Here is a 25,934-nt window from a genome sequence, read left to right on the forward strand (position 1 = left end):
TGGGGCGGGGGGTTGTCACAGACAGAGGCTTGCTTTGTGAAAGGGGTAGGATGTCCAGACAGCAAATGTGAAAAATCGGAATGGGGGTGGGGGGTAATAGGAGCCCATATAAGAAAAAGACCCAAAAATGGGGACTGTCCCTATAGAATCGGGACATCTGGTCACCCTAGAAAGGGGTCACCAAAAAAAAAAAAAATGTTTGAGAACCACTGGCATAAATGATCTGAAACAAATTGTTTCCTGTATGAAAGCTTTAAATATGGTACTCTGCAGTTAGATAACTTGAATACTAGTTGACAACAGTCCACCCTGAGGTAGACTTGGCTTTGACTCTGAGTCCCTGTGGCACGCTTTAGCTGTGTGTACACTTATAACGTGGCAGTGGCACAGCGATAGCACTTCAGTGTAGACACTCGCTACAGCGATGGGAGGGGTTCTGACAGCTCTGTTGTTAATTCACCTCCCTGAGAGGCGGTAGCTAGGTGAACAGAAGAATTCTTCCGTTGACCTACCGCTGTCTACTCCAGGGGTTAGCTCAGCATAGCCACGTCTCCCAGGGGTAGGAATTTTTCACACTCCTGAGAGACGTAGCTACGCCGATCTAAGTTTCCGGCGGAGACCAGGCCTTGGTTGTCCTTAACAAGTTTTTATGATGTCTCCCCATCCCTTCAGCTCCTTCACTCAGTCAACTGCCATGGAACCTCTGGCTCCCCATGTTCCGTCTGGTAGCTTCTCAAGCACTGCCTGTCTTTTCCTAGAGGGGCTTTTGTTCGCCTCATGGCGGCTGATTGAACTGAACTGATGGCAACCTGTAATAAATAAGTGAACCAGGTTTCAAGATTGAAGCTTAACCTCGGGCGCTAATGGTATGTCTCTACTGCCAAAGAAATCCTGCAGCGGGTAGTCTCAGAGCCCAGGTTAATTGACCCGAGCTGTTGCTACGGGGCTAAAAATAGCAGTGTAGATGTTCCCATTCAGTCCGGAGCCTGGGCTCCGAAACCCGGCAAGGCGGTGGATCACAGAACCCGGGTTCCAGGCCAAGCGAGAATGCCTACGCTTCTCTTTTTAGCCCCATAGTTTGAGCGTGAGTCAGTTGACTTGGGCTTTGAGACTCACTGTTCTGTGTTTTGGTTTTTTTTGCAGTGTGGATGTACGCTGAGCCTTTTGGTGGCCTCTTAGGGAAATTCATAGCTTATATTTGTGTCTCCTCCGGTACTTGACTGATACTGAATGAGTATCTCAAATTTAAACATACTAGATAAGTGGGGCCATGCAGATCAACTGACCGTATTAAAGAGTTTCTATCCATTAAGCAGTCATTTCAGACCAGGTGATAAGAGGATAGACTATTCAGATTGTGAGAGATTTGGTGGCGTAAGCTTTCTTGTTTCATTTTTAAGAACTAAAAGAAAGATCATCCAGTGAGGACCTGGGATGAGTTGCTTTTTATACTCTGTATAAATACTTAGTCTCAACCAATATTGGAGCTACCAAGTAATGATAGGAGTTTTTACTTACTTGGCATATTGTTGTTTTATAAGCAACTATTTCAGTGCTCACAAAAATTAGTTTTAACTTATGATGAGGAGCAGAATTCCATGCATTGTCACTTATTTGATATCCAAATTGTGTTAATCAGAGCGTTTATATTGATCATGGGGAGGCAGAGTTCTGTAAGAGCATAACGACAGGACTATTGCAGAGCTCAAATGTTTTCCTGCCATTAGCTAGAGAGTCAGTATGAGAGATTTCAGAGTAACAGCCGTGTTAGTCTGTATTCGCAAAAAGAAAAGGAGTACTTGTGGCACCTTAGAGACTAACCAATTTATCTGAGCATAAGCTTTCGTGAGCTACAGCTGACTTCATCCAGTGAAGTGAGCTGTAGCTCACGAAAGCTTATGCTCAAATAGTATGAGAGAATGGCAGGAAGGGGGTGACACCAAGTAAGTCAAGGTGGGGAAAAGCCAGTCAGACTTCCTTCTCTACTTTTTTGCTACTTTTGGACTTCTAGCAGAGTCCTATCCCTAGACGCTGTTTGCTCAGTCCCTGTTTACTATCAGCTTCTGGCTGGTAGGTCCCAGATAAATTTGAAGGACACCTCACTAACCTGCTGCTGGTAGGGAGAAAACACACTCTCTGCCCAGCCTTGCTGCAGCTATGTGGAGATGGGGTTTCTGCTCCTCTAGCCTTACTGCAGCCTCTTCTCTGCTGCAGGAATGGTGGGTTGTGCTGGTCTGCTTTTGGGTGTTGAGTTCTACTTGCAGCCTCTGATCATAGCTTTCTCTAAATGGCAGCTGAGTGAAATTTACATTAGTCTTGTCAGTTACGCGCTGCCTGGTGCGCATGAAAGCTACATGCATGGTGGTAAAGGTGGACTCCAAAAGGATTAGAAATTTAAGAATTTATTTTTTGAAAGTTGAGCAGAAACTGATGGTTTAGACCTCCTGCTTGCCAGGAATATTTCCTACTTGCTATTGGCATGTGGGTGGTTAGATTTTTTTTCCAAGTTTTGACTTCTTTATTGGCTATTGAGAGGCTTCTAAACAAATCTCGCATTGCTGAATTCTTAGAGTACCTGGAACTATTGTTAATTTTCAAACTGTGATTCACATGCTCTTCAGCAGTGTGTAAAAGTCTTCTGGCCCCTCTCCCATCACTTTCTGCAGGATTTTAAGTTTTTTAAAAAATTTTTTAGTTCCTGCTGTAAGCAGATGCAGTATTATCTTGCGGAGTGTGCAGGTAGAGGGCTCTGTTCCTGGTAGCTTTGCCAAGCTATAGAAGAGTGACACTAACAGGGCTGTGATCAGTTTCACGGCTGCCTGTCAGAACCCAGAGAGCTAGAGTCTGAAAACTCCCTTGATTAGAATGAATAGATATTTTGACCAGGTGAGTGGATTGCATGAAGCTAGAGAGCTGCTGGCTTGTTTTCTTGAGAGGGAAGAGAAGAAAGTTGGCCACTAAGCTGCTGTTGAATTCACAGGCTCTGAAGCCTGAGGAGCGGGGTGGGTTTCAGAGCCCAAGCTCCAGCCTGAGCCACAACTTGAAAGTGCTGTCTTCACAGGTAGTTTTTAGAACACTAATATGAGTCCCGCTAGCCCAAGATTGTCAACGTGGGCTGGGCGGTTTGCTTCTGCTCTGTCCAAAATGCTGCGGAGACATATCCTTAACCATTGGGCTAAGTTGTCAAGCCATTCTATGAGCAGCAGTGAAATGAGTGGTTTTTATACTGCTTTTAGAAGAAAGCTGTGAACAGCAGATGAAGGCACTGGAGTTATTTGGTGAGGAGGAATCTCTCTCTTTTTTTTTTTTTTTTTTTAAGTTGAGAGATGAGTAAAGTACCAGGGACTTGTCTTTCCCAGCTATTGCAGCAGATTGAAGGAAGGATGAAGTTCCTGGGGAGAGAGAGAATTGCGGAGGACAAAGACCAGCATTTTTTCATTTTTAGGAGTTTTTAGCATCAGACAATTGCTAGACAGAAGCTGACATGGCATTCCTTTCATCACCTTGAAATCTCGTTTGCATAGTTTCAATTAAAAGCAGTTTGAGACACTGTATATGCTGAATCTCCCTGTCAATTTTTGTGGTTTCACAATCAATTGTTTGGGTTTATTTTAATTTTTCCTCTTGCTGGGGATGGCCTACACAAATGGGAAGCTAACTAGACAAAGTGCCATCAAATGCCCAAATAAACTGAAAAAAAAAATCCGAATTTTTTCACCGCTAGTAACTTTAGGGGATCCTTATAGCAATGTTAAAAAGAACAGGAGTACTTGTGGCACCTTAGAGACTAACAAATTTAGTTGAGCATAAGCTTTTGTGGGCTACAGCCCACTTCATCGGCTGTATAGAATGGAACATATAGTAAGAAGGGGTGTCTGTGTGTGTGTGTGTGTGTGTGTGTGTGTGTATGTATATGTATATACAGACATACAGAGAACATGAAACACTAACCCAGGAACTATCCTTGCAACAAAGCCCGATGTCAACTCTGTCCACATATTTATTCTGGTGACGCCATCATAGGACCTAATCACATTAGCCACACCATCAGGGGCTCGTTCACCTGCACATCTACCATCAAGTGCCAGCAATGCCCCTCTGCCATGTACATTGGCCAAACCGGACAGTCTCCACACAAAAGAATAAATGGACACGCATCTGACATCAGGAATCATAACATTCAAAAACCGGTAGGAGAACACTTCAACCTCTCTCGTCACTCAGTAACAGACTTAAAGGTGGCAATTTTGCAACAGAAAAGCTTCAAAACCAGACTCCAGTGAGAAACTGCTGAGCTTGAATTAATATGCAAACTAGATACCATTAACTTGGGTTTGAATAAAGACTGGGAGTGGCTGGGTCAACACATATTGAATCTATTTCCCCATGTTAAGTATCCTCACGCCTTCTTGTCAACTGTCTAAATGGGCCACGTTGATTATCACTACAAAAGTTTTTTTCTCCTGCTGATAATAGCGCATCTTAATTAATTAGCCTCCTACAGTTGGTGTGGCTACTTACACACACACACACACACACACACACACACACACAACATGAAAAGGTGAATGTGTGTGTATGTATATAGATAGATAGATAGATATCTCTTCTTACTATATGTTCCATTCTATGCATCCGATGAAGAGGGCTGTAGCCCACGAAAGCTTCTGCTCAACTAAATTTGTTAGTCTCTAAGGTGCCACAAGTACTCCTGTTCTTTTTGCAGATACAGACTAACACGGCTGCTACTCTGAAAGTTATAGCAACATTGTTTTTGTTTTTTTTAAGAAAAGTACGATAGGATAGTTGACAGTGCCTCTTGAAAGAGATGGTGTTTAAGGGCAACCTTCCTAAATATCTGAGTATGAATTCACTTTCTGCTTGTTGGAGTTGGCTTCTAAAAGTCGGTAGAGGAAAAAATCTGATCCCAGTGGAAGGATTTCAGAGTAAGAAAGATTTTTCAAAAGCACTTGGAAGAGCCATTGTTCTGGCAACTTTATTTAGGTACCTAAACTAGAGGTGAGCTGTAATCCTGGCTCTCATTTGAAACTCTGGCCAGTATTTACTCATTCCTGCTGGAGCCAAAGATCACTTGTTTTTTTTATTTGTACGCTTTGGACCCGTAACTACTGTTGCAAAAATGCTGATAAAGCTGCTCACAAAGCATAGGCAGTATATTTACAGCCAGACTTCTGCCACAAGCTTAGCTGTAAACACAACAAATGTATCATACTGTTTATTTTGCAAGACTTAGTTGTATTAAGATAAGTACATCCATTTTTACACAAGTGGATTACTTTATTGAGGTGAAAAAGGGGCTTTGCTTCCCTCTTCTGAGTAGCTAAAAAGGATCACTGTCTTGTTTTTAATTTGCTATTTTAATTGTCTCGAGCCAATATACTGGTACAGTTGAAGAGCGGGTGACACCACAAGAGCAAGAAGCTTTCATTTCTGGGTATAAAACAAATAGTGTTACCATAGTATCTTGACATGAGGGCTATACTTTACGTGGGAGTAAGGAACGGGAGTTTCGGGGGGGAAATGTGCACTGTCTTATATACATGATTAAATAAAATCTCCATGTCAGCTATACTCCTGTAGCTGCCTGATCTGACACATGCACTGTTTACTGCCTGGGTATAATTTAGGTTTAGGGGGTGCTAACCTTCATGTCATGTTCCTAGGGACTCCGGAATATTGAAGTTTCAAAATTCCTAGATGAAAGTATTCAGGTTCAGAAGTGGGGAGTCATCCAGTGTCAATAATTCTGTAGGGATAGTAAGTCATCTCATCCTAATCCCTTCGAACTTGTGAGTCTTAAACTGACCATAGAACCTGTTGCCATTAGCGTTAACCAGTGTTGATCAAACAAGAATTTCTAAATAGCCCGGTTACTGACTTTTTGTGGGTCAACCTGTTTGTTGATACTTCAGAGGTCATTCTCCAGTAGTCGGTAAGAGTCAAAACAAACGTACCTTAGGAGACAGTATGAATATGCACCACCGGGGAGTGGGAGGTATTGCAATTGTCAGAAAAGATGACTTGCATATGTCAGAAAAGGAAATGGTGTGACAAGTAGAGAATCTTGTCTGCTTTATTGAATGCATTGGGTTCACTCTCCATTCTGTTGTGTGCTCTGAAATGATGTTACAGTATATTTGTTCTGATAACTCTTTAAGAAATGAAGAAACATAGGAAGCCAAGGAGATCAAGAAGGACAGGAAAAGAGGAGTATGATCAAGATGACGATGTGGAAAGCCCGGTTATAGATGAGTCGATGCTGTCAGTGAAGGAACTACTAGGGTTGCAGCAGGCTGAAGAGCGATTAAAGAGAGACTGCATTTACAGACTAAAGAAGGTGACACCACTCTCTTTTTGTATATACAGTATTTGGATATTTTATCACATACAGGTTTTAATTTATGAATTAAAGATCAAAGGTTTGCACTCTTCCTGAAGAATTCCACTTTATGCAGCTAAAGGCTCTGTTGTTAGTGATCCAATCCATAAAATTTTAACAAAATGGATGTTCAGTGGCTGGAAGTGAATAAAAAGAAGACGAGTGTACCTTTGCTTTTGACTACGTTCAGTATTCGAATTTCCAAGTGTCCCTCGATGTAATATTCAAATTGCTTGGCTCTAAGATTGGGGTTAGGTAGGGTTACCACTCGTTCGTGTTTTACCCGGACGGTCGGTTTTTGGTGTCTGTGTCCGGGTGCCATTTAGGGTTGCCAGGTGCCCGGTTTTTGACCAGGAAGTCTGGTCGAAAAGGGGACCTGGCAACCCTAAATGGCACCCAGACCCAAAGTTTGGTTACCACGGGGCAGGGGGAGGCGCCAGGTCACGCTAGCCTCTGCTCAGCTGGGGCCACCTCCTACCTGCAGGCAGGCAGGCTCCTTGAGATGATCCAGCAAGATGTTGCAAGGGCCTTGGGGAGAAGAGGCAGAGAAGGGGGTGGGCCCTGGGGAAAAAGGCAGAGCAGGTGCGGGGTCTCGAGGGTCCGGTTACCAGCAATTATAAAGGTGGCAACCCTCGGGTTGCCAGGAAAGTTGGAGGGTGTATTTTTGGACTTCCTAGGACAATTTAACTGACCGTGGCAGATGTATGAAATGAAGGTAACATCTTTCTGTATCTTAGTCAATAATCTCTCTCAATTTTAGCGTCCTCGAAACTACCCCACAGCCAAGTATACCTGCAAATTATGTGATGCTTTGATTGAGTCAGTGACATTTGCTCATAAGCACATTAAAGAGAAGAAGCACAAGAAAAACATAAAGGTGAGTTAATGACACTTTTAGAAATCCATGCTTTATATTTGTTTCAGTATTGTTATCCTGCTAATGATGATGCAATTATATTAGCCCTGAAGTCTTGCCTTGTTCTTACCATGCTTAATATTCTGCTAGTGTTATACAGAGTGCTTCTCTATATAATGTCTACCAATGTCCATAGACATTGGTAAAAGCAACAAATACGTAGTTTGAGACTTTTTTCCAGCATAGAGTGAACTCGAGACTGCCTCTAGGATATTACTGATATCTCCTAATAACCATCATTAAAGGGAGCTTTCATTCAATGTATAATTCAGTATTATTGTGCAGGTCATAAGTTTTTTTTAAAGGTTTTTTTTTTTTTTGCGTGTGTAATAAAAAGCTGTCACAACTTAACCTTATTTGTTGTTCATGAGTTGTGTAATGGTATCATTAACTGTATCTGCTCTCTTCTTAATATGTCATTTAGTGGCGTTCTGACAGCTATAATATACTTGGTTTTAGAATGAGTTGGTAAGAATGAATTTAAAATTTTTAATTGCCATTTGGACAATAGCCTAGATAATATGAAAGGGTTGTTGAATACTCCAGTATGAGAGAATATATATCAATAATTAAAATAACAGCGTTATATTTATATATATTGAAAACTATGGCCAGCATAACTGCACTTTGACATTTTATTATTACTGAAAGAAACTTCTGCTGCGCCTGCCCTCCTTCCCCACCTTTGCCCCAGAAGACCAAAGGAATTGAAAGGCACGTACAGGGTTTCCCTTTTGTCTTCACCGTCATTATCCCATACCACTCCTTATAAGGAGAAAGGGATGTTTTCCTATGCCTTTTATATAGGTGTATGGATTTTTGTACATTACCGGAGCCTCGTGACGTCTCTAACTCTTTATCTAGATAGAATCATTGTATATCATCTTTCTCTAGACCTTAATTGTGTCCTAACGCATCAACTGTTTGAAACTGCTTACTAGCTCCGTAATATAGATGGGCACACAGAAATGTTTATGGCGGTAGGTTGTGTGTACCTACCCCTACCTCATGAAAGCAACTGAAGAGAGTCATTTAAATATGTTAAAATATGGTTGTCCTTGAAGGAAAAGCAAGAAGAACAACTGCTGACTACCCTGCCTCCACCAACACCTTCCCAGATACAAGCTATTGGTGTTGCCATTGAAAACGTAGTGCAAGAGTTTGGCTTAAATAATGAGGATTTGGAACAAAGACTCAAAATTAAAACAGCGATGGAAGATTTATTGCACCCAAAATTGCCAGGTATAACTCTGCCATTTGGTTTGATGGTCAAATATACTAAAAAGAAAAAGCATTTTTCTCTGCAAGAGTAATCTTAATCTCTGATTTTGACAAGTTCTACCAATAATAGAATTTGATTTTTGTCAGTATGTTCTGCTTGGTGACGTGGTGCCAGTATTTTGGCCTGAAGGTTGCTCTAAATTACATCAGCTGCCACTGACCGAGTGGCTGGGAATCAGCAGGGTTTAGAGGAGGCCCAAGCCATGCCCTATTGGGCGTGGCCTCAATCCCTTTCGCCAGCAGCAGGGATAAGGTGTAGGAACTGTTGTGCTACTGAAAGATTCTTCAGAATTGGGGTGATCCTCTGATGGCTGTCTACGCCAGTTCTAGGACTAGAATCTGCTGGCAAGGCGTTGCAAAGTGGCTGCGCTCCAACGCAGGATTTGGATTAAGATGTTGAGTATATTAAAAAAAAAAAATTGCTTTCTTTGCAGATTGCTCGCTAAGGCTGTACGGCTCCTCCTGTAGCAGATTTGGTTTCAGAACATCTGACATAAACATTGATGTCCAGTTTCCAGCCAATGTAAGTAAGTAGGTTATGATGAGTGTTGTAAAATTGGCTGAATTGCCTTTTATAGTAACATTTAAGCAAGTTAATAACAAAGGTGCCAAGTGGTAATGGGATTTTTATTCACCAAAATGTATCGCTCCAAGGGGAGCTATTGTTAACTGCGTCTTAACTAAAATCATCTTAATCTGTTGTTAAAGTAGTGGTATTACTCTGTGCTAATAGCATCTTCAATCCAATGAACTCAAAGCACTTCACAAACACACATGAGTTAAACCTCACCTCCCAGCAACCCTGTGAGGCAGAGCAGGAGATTTATACCCATTTTACAGATGGGGAAACTGGGCCTCAGATGTTGTGATTTGCCTTAGGTGTCACAGTGATCCTCCTCTGTCTTTTCAATATGAAAGTATTAAAAATCCATCATTAAAAACCACATTTTTTTCAAATGTTTCAGAAGCTTAAATAATAATCTTCTGTGATTTGACTCCATTTCACAGATGGCTCAACCAGATGTTCTCTTACTTGTACAAGAAAGTCTGAAGAATAGTGGTAAGAAATACTTGTTCACTGCTTTCAGTTTCATTTCAAAAGCACCCCTTGCCGTTCTCACAGTACTCCTTCACTGAATGCAAAACCTTTTTTAAATAGATGCATCAGCTCAAATGCTTACTTGATTTTTACAGAATAATGTAAGTCTGTCTCCATATGTAGTTTCATTCTTCTTCTACACTAGTAAATTGTCAGGTACAAGAGTAAAGGTATTAAGCTTACATAATTGGAGGAGGGAGCATTTTGTACATTGAATTCCAAAATCCCTTCACAGCTAGGGAAAAGAGTTGGAGTTTTTATGTTGCTATATTTACTTGGTCAGTGACCTTGCTGAGACTTAAGCATGTGACGTAAATGAGACTACACAGTGCATGAAGTTAAGCAGGGGCCTAAGTCTTTGCAGGAGTGGTGCCTTGGATAGAATTATGTAGTGGTAGCCTAAAATTGTGTGTACCACAACACTCTAAGGTGTAACGTTCTGTAATGATCCCCTAGCTCTTTCTGTGAGCGCTGCTGATGGGATCACAGAAACAAAGGTTGATTGTAATATTCCCCTGCTAGCCCATAATGTAGTGCAAATCTCCCTAGAGTAAGGTGTGCTCCTTTACATGCCTTGGAGTCTCTCATCAACAGAAGTTGGTCCAATAAAAGATATTACCTCACGTACCTTGTCTCTCAAATATCCTGGGACTGACACGGCTACAACAACGCTACAGAACTAATGCCGTCAGACAAGCTGTTTAGTGTAGGCTTGTCATGTGTATTCCAACAAATGACTTACCCTGAATCGATAATGGTAGATACTAAATGCATCACTTGTATAGGGCCTAAAGAATTTAGCTGCTTTAGTATTTCGTTCAAATACTAGCTACAGTATGTCCTTTAGTGGTAGAAATTCTAACTGTGTGTTCTCATTCACATCAGGAATGGGGATGCCCCTCTTTCCACAGGCTAGCTTGTGAGGATGATTTACCTAGCGACATAAGTGTGCATGGTGCTTCTGACTTGAAATAGGACTGACTAGTCTTTGTCCCAAAGTACTTAAGGCCCTATTTTCAGATCCTAGCCTCCTTTCATGTATATACAACTTTGTGCACACATCTGCACATACATTTTTGGTGTGCTGATGTTTCGTCCACAAGATGGAATGTGTATATGGAAACTCATCACCTGCATGTTGAGGTACTAAAAAAATGCCACTCAGTCCTAATTTATGCACATCAGTGAAGACTGGGTTGAACCCAGCTGAAAACGGGGTCTTTACAATCTAAATAGAACATACGCAAAGGAAAAAGGGAGGGAGGGTGGCTCCTTTTCTGTTTTACCGTGTGTTACCGTGTGTGTGTGTGTGTGTGTGTGTGTGTGTGAGGTTTTACCCTTCTTTCCGCTCTCTCCCTTGTAGCATTTTCTTTAACACAACTGCTAAGTCGCTGCCTCCTCTACCAACAATAATGTGATCTTGTTTGGAAACACTGCAGGTTTATATAGTTGGACTGCATTTTTCCTTTCATATTTTCAAAATCTAAATTAACACAGTGTCTGATAGTACTGACCCACCAGACTTAACTTTCTATTTTCGTGCTTGAGTTAGTCAGGTTTCTAATTGGAGGTGATCCTTTTATGAGCCAGACTGATAGACCCAAAATCTATTTCTACTCCTTGCGCTACATGAGTTTCTCCTTAAACACAAAGAATATTATTAACAATGTGCTTAATGTGGCTTTTTCTTTTTTTTCCCCCCCCAGAATCTTTTATTGATGTTGATGCAGATTTCCATGCTAGAGTACCAGTGGTGGTGTGCAGAGAAAAGCAAAGGTCTCAGTTGTCAATTTGTGTGTTCTAATAGCATATAGCAATGTAAATTACACATACCCACACCTGAAAAAATAACATTTCTGTACTAAATTATTACAGTTCCATGGATCTTGACACAAACACTTATGGGCAAGTCATTCCTAGCCTAGAATAAGAGGGTAAGGGTTATTTCTTCCTCAACCCCCTCTTCCCCAGTCCCCTTTTAAAAAAAAAAATAAAAAAATAATAAAAAAAAAAATAATAAAAAAAACCTTTTATTTTTTCACTGTGCACCCCTCTGCACTGGGGATGATTGCTAAAGTAGAAAATTTCCTTTCTTCCCTTCTAGACGATGCAGATTTAATATCAAATGAAAGAAACCTAAAAAACAATGTAAGGGGAGCTTAAATAGCTTTAGTGCTATGAGGAAAGGAGTGAGGCATTTTATTTTGCCCACTTACCACATACCACTTCAGATTCATGAAATATTGTGTAACTAGCTACTGATGTAGAATCTATCACCAGTTGTTTGCAGCTCCTTGGTCTTTCATTACTGATTTTGTTCCTGCACTCTGGAAATAGTTTATGAACTGTGTTAGTAACTGGGTTTGGTACAGTGAAATTATTTTGATTCACGGAAGTAAATGACAATGTGTGATGTTTTAGTTCATTGACTAAATGATTTAGTTGCTTAAAAAAAATCTCCAGAAAGTGAGTGATGAATTGCTGTGAATTTTAAAATCCCTTTTGCTCTTGTAAAAGCTTTAAATGTTTAAATTGTAAAACTAAATACACAGGTCAAACTGGTTTTGTTTGCTTCCTTTCATTGTAAATGTTAAGTCTCTGAGGCTGTTAAATCTGTCATCATAGCCTCAATTTTGTGATAGGTTGTAAGATTTCGTCTGACATACGGCTTTCCCTAAAACACCTGCAGGATTTTCAGGTTGTTTCTTTGTCATTGTAGTGGCCTTGTTTGTAAAGTAAGCGCAGGGAATGAAAATGCTTGTCTGACGACAAACCATTTGGCTACTCTTGGAAAACTAGAACCAACTCTTGTACCTCTAGTGATTGCCTTCAGGTACTGGGCGAAGGTGAGTCTTTTTTTGATAAAAACCACAAATGGATGTGTACGTCTCAAACCGTTCTTTTTGTCCAACTCTTGTGTGATGAGTTTCTCAAAACAGGCACCTGGATAAGAGAAGGTAGGCAGTGTACAAAAGTTTAACCAAGATACATCCTGGTTTTCATGGTGTTTATCTTTTAGTCTAATGTCCTGCTAGTAAATCTCCAGTTGTAGTTTAGGAATGCGATTGCTCTAAGTCTCTTCTTGGGAAAAAATTACTCTTTGGTCTGAAATTTTGCATGATCTAGAGCAGGGGTTCTCTACCTTGGGGGATGCGGGCGGTCACAAACAGATTGCAATTGCCCTGTCCTTCATATGGCTCCATTAGGGGTTGGATAGACGGTGTGCCCTGCTATGGAAAAGGGGCTTGCTGTATGGAAAGCTGAAAATCGCTGGTTTAGATTGAGTGACTCTTTTTTTTTCTAACTGTACAAAAAGAATCTATTCAGTTGCTTCAATGATCTAAATATAACAGTATTTCACGCTTTTAAGAAACTTTCAGTTGCTTTATTAGGTTCTTATAATTCAAAAACGTCTTTGAACTTTAAACGTGACCCACAGGCTTTCCTCCTCTGAGGAATACAGTATTTGTTATGTGCAGTATATTATTTTCTTTGCCAATTACGTGCATGCACTGACTGAGATTATCTAATTGTTGCACTAAAATATAGTGCATACAGCAACCGCAACTGTGCCACCTTGCCTTTCTAGTTAAAGATCTCTTTACATAGGCAGCATTTTGTATATGATCATAGAGGTTGATGTGAAACTCTAGCTGGAATTTCTTGACTTTGTACCAAAAAGAATCCACCATGATGTTGCTTAAGAAGCTCTTTTGTTACGTGATTGCTGAGAGTCTAACCACATTAATAGCAACGCTTAGAAATTATAAAGATGTTGATATGCATATCTTTGTCTGTTAGTCTTTTAAAAAATTGCTTATGAAATCCCAGCTTCTCTGCACCTGAGTACCAGCTGCAAAAGTGCCTCAAGTGCATAGAAGGGGAAGATTATTTGTGAAGAATTCTTAAGATTTGTCATATGAGGTAATTTTCACATTTGAAGTTAATGGAAACAAATTAGGAAGAGTTCATGTGGACAAAATGAGTGAAAGCTTTGCGTATTTGATGCAAGTATGATATGTGTTTGACGGAAGGTAGGGTATGTTTATTTCATGTAGCAAGTCGCTTGAAAATGGTGAAGTTTGAAGTCCTAAATAAGCCAGTCATCTTTGTGAATGTTAGACAGTACTCTGGGTATACATACCGTATATGCCACCTTAAGTCTTGATTTCTGAAATAGCTTGAGAAGATTACAGTACAAAGATAAGAGTCACGATTCTGAATTTATTATACCATAACTCTTGAAACTGAAAATGAGCAGTTCGTTAAAGGAGCTGAAGGGAATTATGCCGAGATCTCATTGACGCGATTTCCCTTCACCCTCACTGCAAATCCCAACTGTTGCGTACAGCCAGTAGCTTGATTGGCTGGAAGATTGTCAGAATGGAATGCATACGAGAAAAGTGATTTCAGTATTCTTACGCTAGAACACCGGCTGTGATTTTAATGACTACATGAAGTCCTTTGGAACCAAACACATCCCACAACGTGGGGACAAACGAGTTATGTAAATCTTCGCGCTCTCTTCCGGTATTTAAATTGACGGTTTTGCAAATAGGAGAATGATGATCGATACCAAAAAGACTATTTGTAATAAAAAGCTTGATGTGGAAAAATATTAACGTGTTTCAATTTTTTTTACAGCTGTGTTGTGCTGATCGTCCTGAAGAAGGAGGTTTGCCATCTTACGTGTTTGCTTTAATGGTCATTTTCTATCTACAACAGAGGAAAGAGCCATTTCTGCCTGTTTATTTGGGATTGTGGGTACGTGCTACTTAAGTCTTATCAATCTGAGGGTGATATTTTCTGTTATAATTGTAAATTATTACTTGCTTGTGTCTTGCCTGTCCCTTGTGCAGGACAGTAAGACACTTAGTCACCAACAGCAAAATATCAATATAGTTTTTGTGTGCATAATATATGTGACAAGAATATGCCACAATTAAGTTTGGTTGAGCAATTTTAATTCCTTCCCCTTGTGCGCAAGCATTATGATGCAGTCTTTAATTACGTGATCACATATTATTTTCCACAGGATACTAGCCTCATTCAGCGCACGGAATGGACAGTGCTCACTTAATGAGCAGTTATTCGCTCTTTTGTTTTCTCATTGTTCAGTGTGTGGCCCCATCTCCTTGGCTGCACAGTCCTGATTCACCCATACCGCAGGTCCATACTGCGCACTGATGTGGCGGGGGTCCTGTGGAAAAAATAATATGCAATTATGTAGTTAAAGACTGTATAATCATGCCTGGGCACAAGGGGGATTAATTAAGGTGGTATCCTATGTGTAATTTTTTTCAAAAACAACTCTCTAACTTTTGAGTGGGACTTAGGCACTTAACGTTTATCCTAGGCCTATAATAAACTTCTTCAAACACTGATCTATTTTATCATTAGCATATTTCAGAATTGTTTACAGACTTGCTGTTTACATACAGCTCTTGATCTTGGTTAACGAGTCAAATCGATGTATGTATAAAATTTTATTTAAAGCCACGTGACGGAACCTCTAACAAAGTAAAGATACCAATAGAAATCATAAGTAGATGGATACTGCGTGTAATTTCTTATTTTGAAAATCGACTAATGGAGTTGTAGTGCGCATTGGTGACATTTAATCAGAAAGCCGATTACCTGGGGAGGAAGAACCCTATCGAATGAGAATTCAGTAAGCTTGTCTTTATTATGGGTATAGTATATGATGATTTTTGTACGTCTTTGAAATACTGACTTTTTTCTGGATGATTAATAGTATGGAGGATGTTGGTTTGAAATCCTTCAGATAAAAAAGGTGTCTGGTGTTTTTTCCTCTTTCCCTCTGCACTCTCCAGATTGGAGGATTCTCCTTAAACAAATTAGTAAACTTCAACCTTAAAGATGTTGAGAATGATATCGTGGTCTGGGAGTATAATCCTGCTGTTGATGATGCTGATTCTCCAAAAGAAGCTTCTCCTAAAAGGGGCAAGGTCTGAACCATTTCAGTTACTTCAGTAGTAATCTAGAAATCACTACTGCTACTCTCAGCAATGACCACCCATCTTTATTTTAAGTGAAGTAAAATTGTTGGTGTATTGCGAAGCTAACCTGCATAATTCAGTGGCTGTGTGCAGTGTCGTGGCCGTGTCAGTCCCAGGATATTAGAGAGACAAAGTGGGTGGTGATAAAAATGTATTACCTCACCCACCTTGTCTCTCTAATTCAGTGACTGGTTTTCTGTTGCGTATGCGACATCTAAAGACAAATGTGACAAGTAGTAGGAGACCAGGAAGTAATTCTAAGTCTTAAGGTATTGGTGATGCTTGCCAGGGATACCCAGGGTTGTAAGGCACCTCGCTATGCGGAAGCCTTTTCTATGCCCGCTGTGGATCACTCTCTGACTCCATCAGCTACTGGCAACGCAAACTTCCCCTCCAGACCTCCACAGGCCCCACTCTCTCTTTTTCCAGGTTAGTGATAGGCACACTCCAGCACCCGAGTCCTCCAAGCACGCCTGCAGTGTCCAGTCCCTACACCACTGGACACTCACACAATTACCAGACCCACTGTTCCCAAAGGAGCAGTTCACCACAGCTTCCCAGTTACTCCTTAGACCACAGGTCAGCTTAACACATGGCACTTAGATTTGTTTATAGTGAAAACAAGTATAAGTTTACCAAAAAAGAGCCAAGGCCTAAACTTAATGAACAACACTTTTTTCCTGTCTGATAAAGGTTGTCTCATCCAAAAAATCTTTCTCCCGGCTTTTAGCAGCAAGGTTGGTTGTGACCCTCTGTTCATAAGAGAAGCATGCTGTCAGCTTGTCTCCTAGGTGAAAGATGCAGTTTGTCTCTCTACAGTTACCGTACAAAAACCCATTGTCTTAACTTGTGAACAGGATTCCCCTCCTCTCCTCCCATTAGTTGTTTTTTTCCTCTGTGCTCCTTTCTTGTCGGTTTTTACGATCTCTTGATTAGCCTTGTGCTCAGATAGTAGGTAGGCTTCCATTTGTGAAGTAGACAATACATAATGCACTTGACCAGCCAGCCAGAGATAAGCATCTCTTCTCTCTTGCCTGGCAGGAGTATGTTGATCCCCTTCTGGTGACCTGCCTTAACTCGCACTGAAAATTATGTGCTTAAGGTCTATGTATACGTAACTCCTTACATATTATCGGTACACACATCTCACAATGATTATGCTGACCAGTGTGCCACAGGTTTTCATTAGAGACCGCTTCAGTGAACCAGTATGCAGATACCAGATCCCCTGTGCCCTCAGCCAGTTGGCACCAAGAGGTCCCAGGGTCACAGTCCTGGGTTGTTAATATTTGTTAAACTAGGGGACAACTGTAGTTGACAGAATTCCAAAAATCCTTTTTCAAACTTGACTGTGTCAACTGAGTAACTCTTAATTTCAAACTACTATTTTTCTTATCTAATAGCATTGCTCTTTTTAGAAATAGCATAACTGTATAAATTCAGTCCAAATCGCACATGGGAGTGTTTTATAATACAGAAGTGACGTAAACTTAATCCAGCAATGGCTAACATTTATAATTTTTTAAGGGTAAAATACTCCATGACCTTTGTCTAAAAAGATCTTATTTGGTAAAATACTAAGCAATCTTTGTATAGCAAAAATATGAAATCTTTTAAAAATAATTTGTGCTGTGTTTATAAATCAGAGCCATTATAAAATTCACGTAAACTAAATTCTTACAAGTATATTAAGATAATGTATAGCCGTAAAAGCTAGGACCGCCTGAATCTAAGGAAAAGCATAATGTACTCTAAAAGACTGTGTCAATAATTTGTCACAATACCAAACTGGATTAGCACTCAATCCCAGCATCCACGTCTTTTGCTTCATGCCAAATTATTGATGGTTAGCCCTAAGAAACAACTCCAACCAAAGAGGACAAACTTTCAGAGTTGGCAGAATAAATATCCACAAAGATTTTAAACTGTGTAATTTGCTCTGTCTGTCACTTCCCCTTCTTGCTTGAAGTGCACATTTTGTGCCTGTACATTTAAGTGACCATGCGGGGTGATTCTTTCTGAAGAGTGTTTTGCATTTGATGAGGCTATATCTGTCACGCTAACTGAGGTTTTTATGCTCTGAAATGCTCACTTTGAAATGTATTAGTTATAGCACAAGAACATTTTTATGTAAATACACAATCATGATTAATATTAGCCATAATCATACGCTGTCCAACCGTTATTACATTTGATTTATAAGAGTTTGAGGTGTTAGTGTAAATTAAGATAACTCTCTCTTTAAATTGTCCTCTTCTGTAGCTGTAAAGTGTGTGTTTAACTCTCATAATGTTGTAGTTTCCCTTGTTTGAGTAGAGCATTAATTTTTATTGTTGAGACTGCACACTCGTCGCAGACGTGTGACTGTGTGTCAGTGAAAAGCAAGTTTAAGACTGGCAGAATGATTTTTCTGCCCCATAAAAGAGGGTTTTTCGTCCACCTTAAAACTGAAGAGGGTTTTGCTTTCCAATTAACAGGTTCCCTTAGTGTTTGATTCAGGACACCAGTGTTCAGCACCAGTTGGGCAGCTTTGGGTAGAACTGCTTCGCTTCTATGCCTTGGAGTTTAATTTGGCTGATCTGGTCATCAGTATACGACTCAAAGAACCAGTGTCTCGTGAATCAAAGGACTGGCCTAAAAAGCGCATGGCTGTGGAAGGTACCTGAAGTCTGTCAATTAAGACTTATCGGCCCTGTGACTTACCAAGTACGCTGTCAGATATGTTAGCAAAACAATTTCAGGCATATGTTTCTGTGTGATATTATAAAATGTTTTAAACATATACAGTTTCCTCCACAAAGTCTAGAGCTCTCTTTATTGCTAATGCGTTCCTAAAACAGTTCATTAAATTAATTGACAATATATCTAAAATTTGTTGTAAAACAAAACAGGACTAATCAAACCTGTCTTTGCTGCTTCCTTATATCCATCAATGAAGTGTTAGATTTTTGTATTCAGTCAGCTCCTGGCTTTCTTTTTCTTTCAGACCCTTACTCAGTAAAGAGGAATGTGGCAAGAACTCTGAACAGTCAGCTAGTCTATGAATATATTCTTCACTGCTTAAGGGCAACTTACAAATATTTTGCCTTGCCCCACAAAAAACCTACAAAATCCAGCCCCAAAAAGCCTTTGAATGTCAATGAGGAGGCATCACGAAGATTAGAACCTGAAAAGGATGCCATAAAGCATGATGCCACCCATACGCAAAACGTAACTGACCAAATGGGGGAAGTGGTAGCAGCTGATTGTACTAATATTATTGACAGAAGTATAGACACGCCTCAGGCATGTACAGTTGATCCTTCAAAGGTGTTTGTCTCTGAAAGCGTGACCAAAGAAGAATTGGCAGATGATATAGGACATTTGGGAATTGCTCAGGAAGATTCAGACTTTGTAATTGAAGAGATGATTTCTGGTGATAATGAGAACTTTAAACCAAGCTGTGTAGAGACAGAAAGTGGAAAGGAGGAGGAGGAGGAGGAGGAAGAGGAAGAGGAAGAACATGACCAAGATGAGAAATGGCAGAAAAATGGGATAGTTATTGATCAAGGCTTGGATGACTACAGTGAAAATGGAGATCTCCCTATTCCAGCAAGTGAGCATGATATTGAAACATACAGTATTTCGGACTCTGAAGGTGTTCAGAGCACTGTAGTCAGAGAGAGTGATGAGTTTGGTTTAGAGTGCAACGTAATACTCGACGATAAGGCTGACATGGATGAGGAGAGCACAGAGGGGACTGATGAACTGGATGATTCCCTGAACAAACGTGCACCTTCGTTATCTGAAATGAATAACTCAGATGAGGAAGGAGAGGAAGAGGAGGGAGAACAGAGTTTTCTCCTAAACCAAAGAGAAAGTGGTGGTATTGTGACTGGACAAGATGATGAGCTGGACAATACTTACACTGCATCTGGGGATGAAGATGCACTGTCTGAGGAAGAATTGTCCGTCTCTGTTAAATATGAAGAGACAGAGCTGGGAAAACATGTAGATAAATCTCTAAGGGTAGATTTGAATGAAGAGGATTTTCTAGAGAAAGGAAGCCTTTGTGAAGAGGGCATACTAATAGGACAATTTATGGAATCTGAGCTCTTTTATGAATTTAATAAACCCGCTTTCACAAAGGGCAAGGTAAGCTTTTAACATCTAACCACCAGGAAATATTACTAAGTAGAGTTCTGATTCATGAAAGAGCCGTAGACTTAAAAAACGTCTTGCATTCTATTCACGCAGTCTCCTATGGTTGTATGTAGCTTGTGCAGACGAGAAGGTCACCTAAAGAGGGATTGTCCAGAAGACTTCAAAAAAATTGAGCTAGACCCTTTGCCAGCGTTGACACCCAAGTTTTCAAATATTTTAGATCAAGTTTGCATCCAGTGTTACAGTAAGTCATCAATACTGCACTCTTTCAATATGTTTATGGAAAATATGAATTAGTTAGCTAGATTTTAATAGTACTTTAGGGAATTCTCTGAGGTCAACAGCATCAGTGGAGCTGGGTTTTGAAAGTAGCAAACTTAGTACAGCAGGTGAGATTCTGTAGGGTAATGACATTAGTTTAATTGCTAAATTGCACCTGATACTTGTTGTATTCATAAGTCTAAATTGTACCTCCAAAGAGTAAAAATCCAAAGTGTGTAGGCTGATCTCATGACTCCTTGAACTAAACATGGAGTCAATGAAAGCTGCTGGATATTGGATATTCCTGAAATTTAGGCATCTATACGTAGACTTCAGAGCCTATCTGAGGCATCCTTTTTCCAGAAATGTTGTCCGACCCTCTTCAGTGCGGTTCTTTGTGTGATATTTTGTATCTCATTACCAGAAATTGCTGTTTGAAAGAACAAAGGCAGGACCATTACTAGAAAGAACGATATGCTGACTTCAGATTTTTTGAACCATTTCCGCGCCGCGCCCCCCCCGCCCCCCGCCCCCCATTCGTTTGGTCTTTCAGTATGGCACCCTTCACTTCTGACCAGACAAAACGACTGTTTTCCTAATGTATTTTTTTGTTTGACTTAGTATTTGTCTGCTTCTGCCTTCCCCTCCCACATCAATTTCCTTTTTTCCCCCTTCCTGTCACTTAACTGTGGCAATGTTTTTACATATTTTGCCTGAATGGGTGTGTTTCTGGCTTTTTTAAAGAGGATTTTGCTCCAAATATTATAGAGGATCAGGCTCGTGAACATATACGGCAAAATCTGGAAAGCTTCATCAGACAGGAGTTTCCAGGTAATTGTGTAGCTTCTTTTCATACTCATATTTAGTTTTTTTTTAAAGTTTCACTTTTTTAGTATTTTCAACAATTTCATTGTACCAGTATAAAGAACAAAGTGAGCTAATTTAAACTTCTTCTTAAAATATTCTGTTCAGCTGTTTAAGACTCTGCTATAGGCCTTCAGATTAATTGGGAATATTTTCTGTTGCAATAATCTCAGCTCACTGTTAAAGCTTGATGTTTCCACCTCATACATTATAAAAAAAATATAAATGGACATGTTTTTGGAGCTTTTTGTTTGTTTGTTTTAAGAAAGAGCACAATCTCAAGGAGGCAGGGCATAATCATAGAATCATAGAATATCAGGGTTGGAAGGGACCTCAGGAGGTCATCTAGTCCAACCCCCTGCTCAAAGCAGGACCAATCCCCACCTAAATCCTCCCAGCCAGGGCTTTGTCAAGCCTGACCTTAAAAACTTCAAAGGAAGGAGATTCTACCACCTCCCCTAGGTAACGGAATCTCCTTCCTTTGAAGTTTTTAAGGTCAGGCTTGACAAAGCCCTGGCTGGGAGGATTTAGGTGGGGATTGGTCCTGCTTTGAGCAGGGGGTTGGACTAGATGACCTCCTGAGGTCCCTTCCAACCCTGATATTCTATGATTCTATGATTATGCCCTGCCTCCTTGAGATTGTGCTCTTTCTTAAAACAAACAAACAAAAAGCTCCAAAAACATGTCCATTTATATTTTTTTTACATCCTGTTGGTGAGAAAAGATCATGACATCAGCAGGCATGAACAATAGCTGTTTAAGAAACCAGTGATCACAATTTTATAATAAAACTTTCATAACTAGCATTTTCATCTCAAATTCATGCGTCAAAGTTCGCTGTTCCAGTCGTATTCTTGTAAGACCGCTACAGACTTTCTGAAACCCCTGGCACCCCACCTTGGAATCTTGATCAGGCCAAAAGTATCCCCTTCCTTTTCAGTTCATCTAAGAAATAGCTTTATTTTTCTGCCCTTATTCTCAGTGTAGAAGGAAAAATGTACTGCCTGTATATCACTCTGGGAGTATTCTAAAGCAGAGGCATAACTCTTGGCTATCAGCAAAGCTCCGTAGACTGGAGCTGTGCTTTCTATTTCTGGAAATATATACGGTAACCACCTGGGCTTCAGTTCATAGTCTTGCCAAATTTGTATGCAGGCTGCATGTGGAATTTTTGGCCAAAGATTGTTGCATCTGTAAAGACTTGTCGTAACCCAAAGAGAGTTCTTGTATCGCTTATCCAGATCCTCGAGGATTTTGTCAAATCCTCGTGCTGCTAATCTAGTTAGTTTGCCACTTAATTTGTTCCTGGGTGTGTCAGACTCCTATTTGATCCTGGGTAAATTTCTTAATCTCTGTGTCTTCATTCCAATTTGTAAAATGGGGGTTCTTCCCTGCCTCAAAGGGGTGACGTGAAGTTAAATTCATTATTTCTGAAGGACTCCAACACTGTGAGTATCATAGTTACACAGGAAGTCACATTCCGTTATCGCAGTGTTTTCTTCTGGCCTTGAAATCTCTGAAAAGTCAGTAAATATATTAACTTTGATACCTATCCTAAATTTTATATTATACCTAAGACTGGTGGCTTGTCACCAGAGGAGGGTAGAGGTGGAGGGCTATGTTAATCACTGATTTAGTTACTTCCAGGCTCTCTCTTCCAGTCCAAATCCCCATTACTATTCAGACTGCCATAGGGGCCTGAAAATCATCTATGACTACTGCACCTGCTCCGTAAGCCCCTGCAGGTTACTAAAGTTGTTCAAAAAATTAACAAAAGCCAGAGAAGAGACATTGCAGGGATAGGTTTCAGAGTAGCAGCCGTGTTAGTCTGTATCCGCAAAAAGTACAGGAGTACTTGTGGCACCTTAGAGACTAACAGATTTCTTCTTACTATTCGTTCCATTCTATGCATCCGATGAAGTGGGCTGTAGCCCACGAAAGCTTATTGCAGGGATACTGTCATCTTGTAGATCAAATGGAAATATGAAAATTGTGTGCATACTCTGGCTATAAAGAACAGCTGTTTGCGAATCCTTTTTTTCTTAATGCCAAAAATGATGAAAATTTTGCTGTACGGTTTAGTCATTGCTTTGACACACATGCCTTTTAATTTATTACTCTTAAAAGGTAGTGAATTAGACCAGTAAGTGTACAGCGTTATCGTCCATAGACAATGAAGAAATATGCCCTATATTTAATAAATATTCCTTGTAAAGTCCATTATTACAGAAAAATGGTGTTCAACATTGGCCAAATCAGACCCTAGCTATTAAAACTGAACTGATGGTGTATCAGAGGTGGTTATAGTGTCGTGTCCTTTACAGGAACCAGGTTGAACTTGTTTGGCTCATCAAAAAATGGCTTTGGCTTCAAACAAAGTGACCTTGATATCTGTATGACAATTGATGGACTGGAAACTTCTGAGGTAGACTTAGAGCTCTTTTGTATAACTTGTACTGGTATTTTATAGATAGAGCTATTGTTGCTGTGACCACTGTCTCGTGACATCCTTTTGCAAAAAGGACTTGCGCAGTCGCTGAAAAAGGAAATAGAACTTCTACCAAAAAACGTAAATTGGCTAGCGTCTTGCTGCTGTGTCAGCTAACCCGGTTTAAGCTTTTCTTCCTTTACCGTTGAGCTTATTCGTACATTCTTCAGCAAAATGTTAATATTAGTTGACAGGGAAATGTATGAGGCACATTGATTCAGCATCACAGTGTTGATGCATGGTAAGGTAGAAAACAAAGATGGGGTGAGAAAGAAGCAAGTCTTTCTTTTTGGTTATATAAATTAGGAAATGCTTTAAATGCATGTTTATGCATGCATAAACTCTTTTAAGAACATTAGGGTATCCTTTAGTGTTGACTTGAAAATACTCTACATTTTGAAACTGTCTGGTATGAATGCCGCTGCGTGTACAATTTAGGTGTCTTTTTAATGATATGGCTTTAAGCCTAATGACGGGCAATGAATGGCACATGAACTGAAATGGCTTGGCTAGGACATGGTCTGATAGTAATGATTACATAGAGCTTTTCTAGAATTTTGCGATGGGCACAAAACATTATCAGTGCACTGAAATCTTTTTTTCTCTCCTTTTTCAGGGACTTGATTGCATAAGAATCATTGAAGAATTAGCAAGAGTGCTTAAGAAACATTCAGGTACCTTCCTAGAGAATAAGAGTGGACAGTTCTGTGTACATGAATTTGTATACTATTTATGGAGTCAGAAGGTTCAGGGGTATAAGTACACAGATATCATTAAGATAACTAATGCACTGAAGAGTTCAGTGTTAGCAGGATTGGGGACTTAGATTGTGAACATTTGTAGACCTTCATTGCATGACCGGGCCCATTGAAGGGTTCTAAGGTTTATAGAACCAGGCCTAAATTAGACTCTGATACTGTGTTAATAACATACGTGAAAACAAGCCCTAAGTTACAAGTTTGACCCTTCGGACAGTGGTTATAGGTTTGTATTTACATATCCATTTTTTTATTTGTTCACACATAACATTAATAATAATATTAATAATGCTGAAGATGGCACACACTAGACATTACAGTTTAGTGTAACAGTATATTCCTGTAAAAATCACATGTAAATGCCTTTTTGTGAGCATTTCATTCACTCTGCACCAGATATAAGTATTTATGCTATTTTGCTATTTAAACAACAGTTTAGTTTTCAGCTAATGTTAAATGAAAACTAATGCCAGAAATGCTATGAATAATGAATAATCATTGTATTAAAGTGAAAGCCAAACTTAATATTCCTTCCTAGGTCTAAGAAATGTCTTGCCAATAACAACTGCTAAAGTGCCAATTGTCAAGTTCTTCCATGTGAGAAGCAGTCTTGAAGTAGACATCAGTTTATATAATACACTGGTAAGATCACGATTATAAATCACCTATTCCAGTTAGATTTTTAGGTTCTAATCCTAAAAATTCGACTCTTTCTGGGTGAAGTGAAAGGAGGCAGAGCAGCTGTTTTCTGCTAAAATTGTACGCTAGTAGTAAATTTAGTTAGCTTAATAATAGCAAACACCAGTGTTTTGGGGTGCATTGATCCTTTTGTAGGACTTGGAGGGAAAGGAGTAACATCCTGGGCAGCGAGAAGACCATCGCTGCATGTGTTAAGTGTGGGGACTGTCAAGGTATCAGGGCTGTCTCATCTCTAACAAAATAAGTCGCTTTCCATTGCACGCTATGCTCTGGAGAATTAGGCTGGAGAAAGGTGGAAAACATTGTTTCCAGCTAATCTTCCTTTTACCAGATTCAAATCTGGCCACACAAGCCTTTTTAACTTGGAGGGTTTTAACCGTAGATTATCTGGATTATGAAAAGCCCCGGGTGCTACAGTTAGCAGGACTTTGAGAATGGTCCCAAACCCAGCTCGCCTTCTCCATGGAAGCAAAATTTATGTCCCAAGTACTTGGCCAAATGTTTTAAAGAACCTATTTAATCAGTGACTCTAGACTTCAAAAGCAAATTCATTGAGACAGTAAGTCTCTGTATCAGCCGAGGGAGATTATTTTAAATGCTAGGTGTGGTGAAAGCCTGTTCGTCAGGTTACGCGTCTGTATGTGTCAGTTGGTAGTGCCTGCATTTCTGGGATGAAAGGTTTGTGGGTTTAGGAACTGCCCCAGAATTTATGCTCTACCACATGCCTTAGAAATACAGTAGTAGCTTGATGCTTCACTCTTCTGAGATATTACCTTTTGGATGCTTCTGCATATTGTTTGTGAGCAGACGAAAGTTAAGAATCTTGATAAGCTCCTCCCACCAGAGCAGGTGGTAACCCCACTCTCCTGATGAACGCTTCCTGCCTGAATAAAACAGGGTTTAATGTGCAGAACTAGGTAAGTGGTTTTGCTGAGCTCCAAACAGCTGCAGCGTTTGCCTTTTAATTCAGTGCACTTAACAGTTTAAGTTGTAAATAGATGAAAG

General features: G+C 40.0%; 1 protein-coding gene across 4 annotated transcripts in view; it reads left to right on the forward strand.

The window, feature by feature from the left end:
- Nucleotides 1-25,934, forward strand: part of LOC141987639 (terminal uridylyltransferase 7-like) — a 44,574-nt gene that overhangs the window by 4,802 nt on the left and 13,838 nt on the right. For all 4 annotated transcript variants that reach the window (XR_012639593.1, XR_012639594.1, XM_074953164.1 and 1 more), the window contains exons 3-18: nt 6,180-6,358; nt 7,161-7,277; nt 8,381-8,558; nt 9,032-9,120; nt 9,606-9,657; nt 11,403-11,472; nt 12,416-12,542; nt 14,341-14,460; nt 15,531-15,665; nt 18,194-18,374; nt 18,703-19,850; nt 19,953-20,103; nt 20,865-20,951; nt 23,309-23,409; nt 24,089-24,146; nt 24,769-24,872. Coding sequence is in view for 2 of the 4 variants with exons in the window: in XM_074953164.1 (XP_074809265.1) it covers nt 6,180-6,358; nt 7,161-7,277; nt 8,381-8,558; nt 9,032-9,120; nt 9,606-9,657; nt 11,403-11,472; nt 12,416-12,542; nt 14,341-14,460; nt 15,531-15,665; nt 18,194-18,374; nt 18,703-19,850; nt 19,953-20,103; nt 20,865-20,951; nt 23,309-23,409; nt 24,089-24,146; nt 24,769-24,872 (2,897 nt within the window). In the remaining 2 variants the exon portion in view is untranslated. The remainder of the gene's footprint in view (nt 1-6,179; nt 6,359-7,160; nt 7,278-8,380; nt 8,559-9,031; nt 9,121-9,605; nt 9,658-11,402; nt 11,473-12,415; nt 12,543-14,340; nt 14,461-15,530; nt 15,666-18,193; nt 18,375-18,702; nt 19,851-19,952; nt 20,104-20,864; nt 20,952-23,308; nt 23,410-24,088; nt 24,147-24,768; nt 24,873-25,934) is intronic.

The sequence above is a fragment of the Natator depressus genome, chromosome 5 (assembly GCF_965152275.1).
Source record: "Natator depressus isolate rNatDep1 chromosome 5, rNatDep2.hap1, whole genome shotgun sequence".
NCBI classification, from domain to species: domain Eukaryota; kingdom Metazoa; phylum Chordata; order Testudines; family Cheloniidae; genus Natator; species Natator depressus.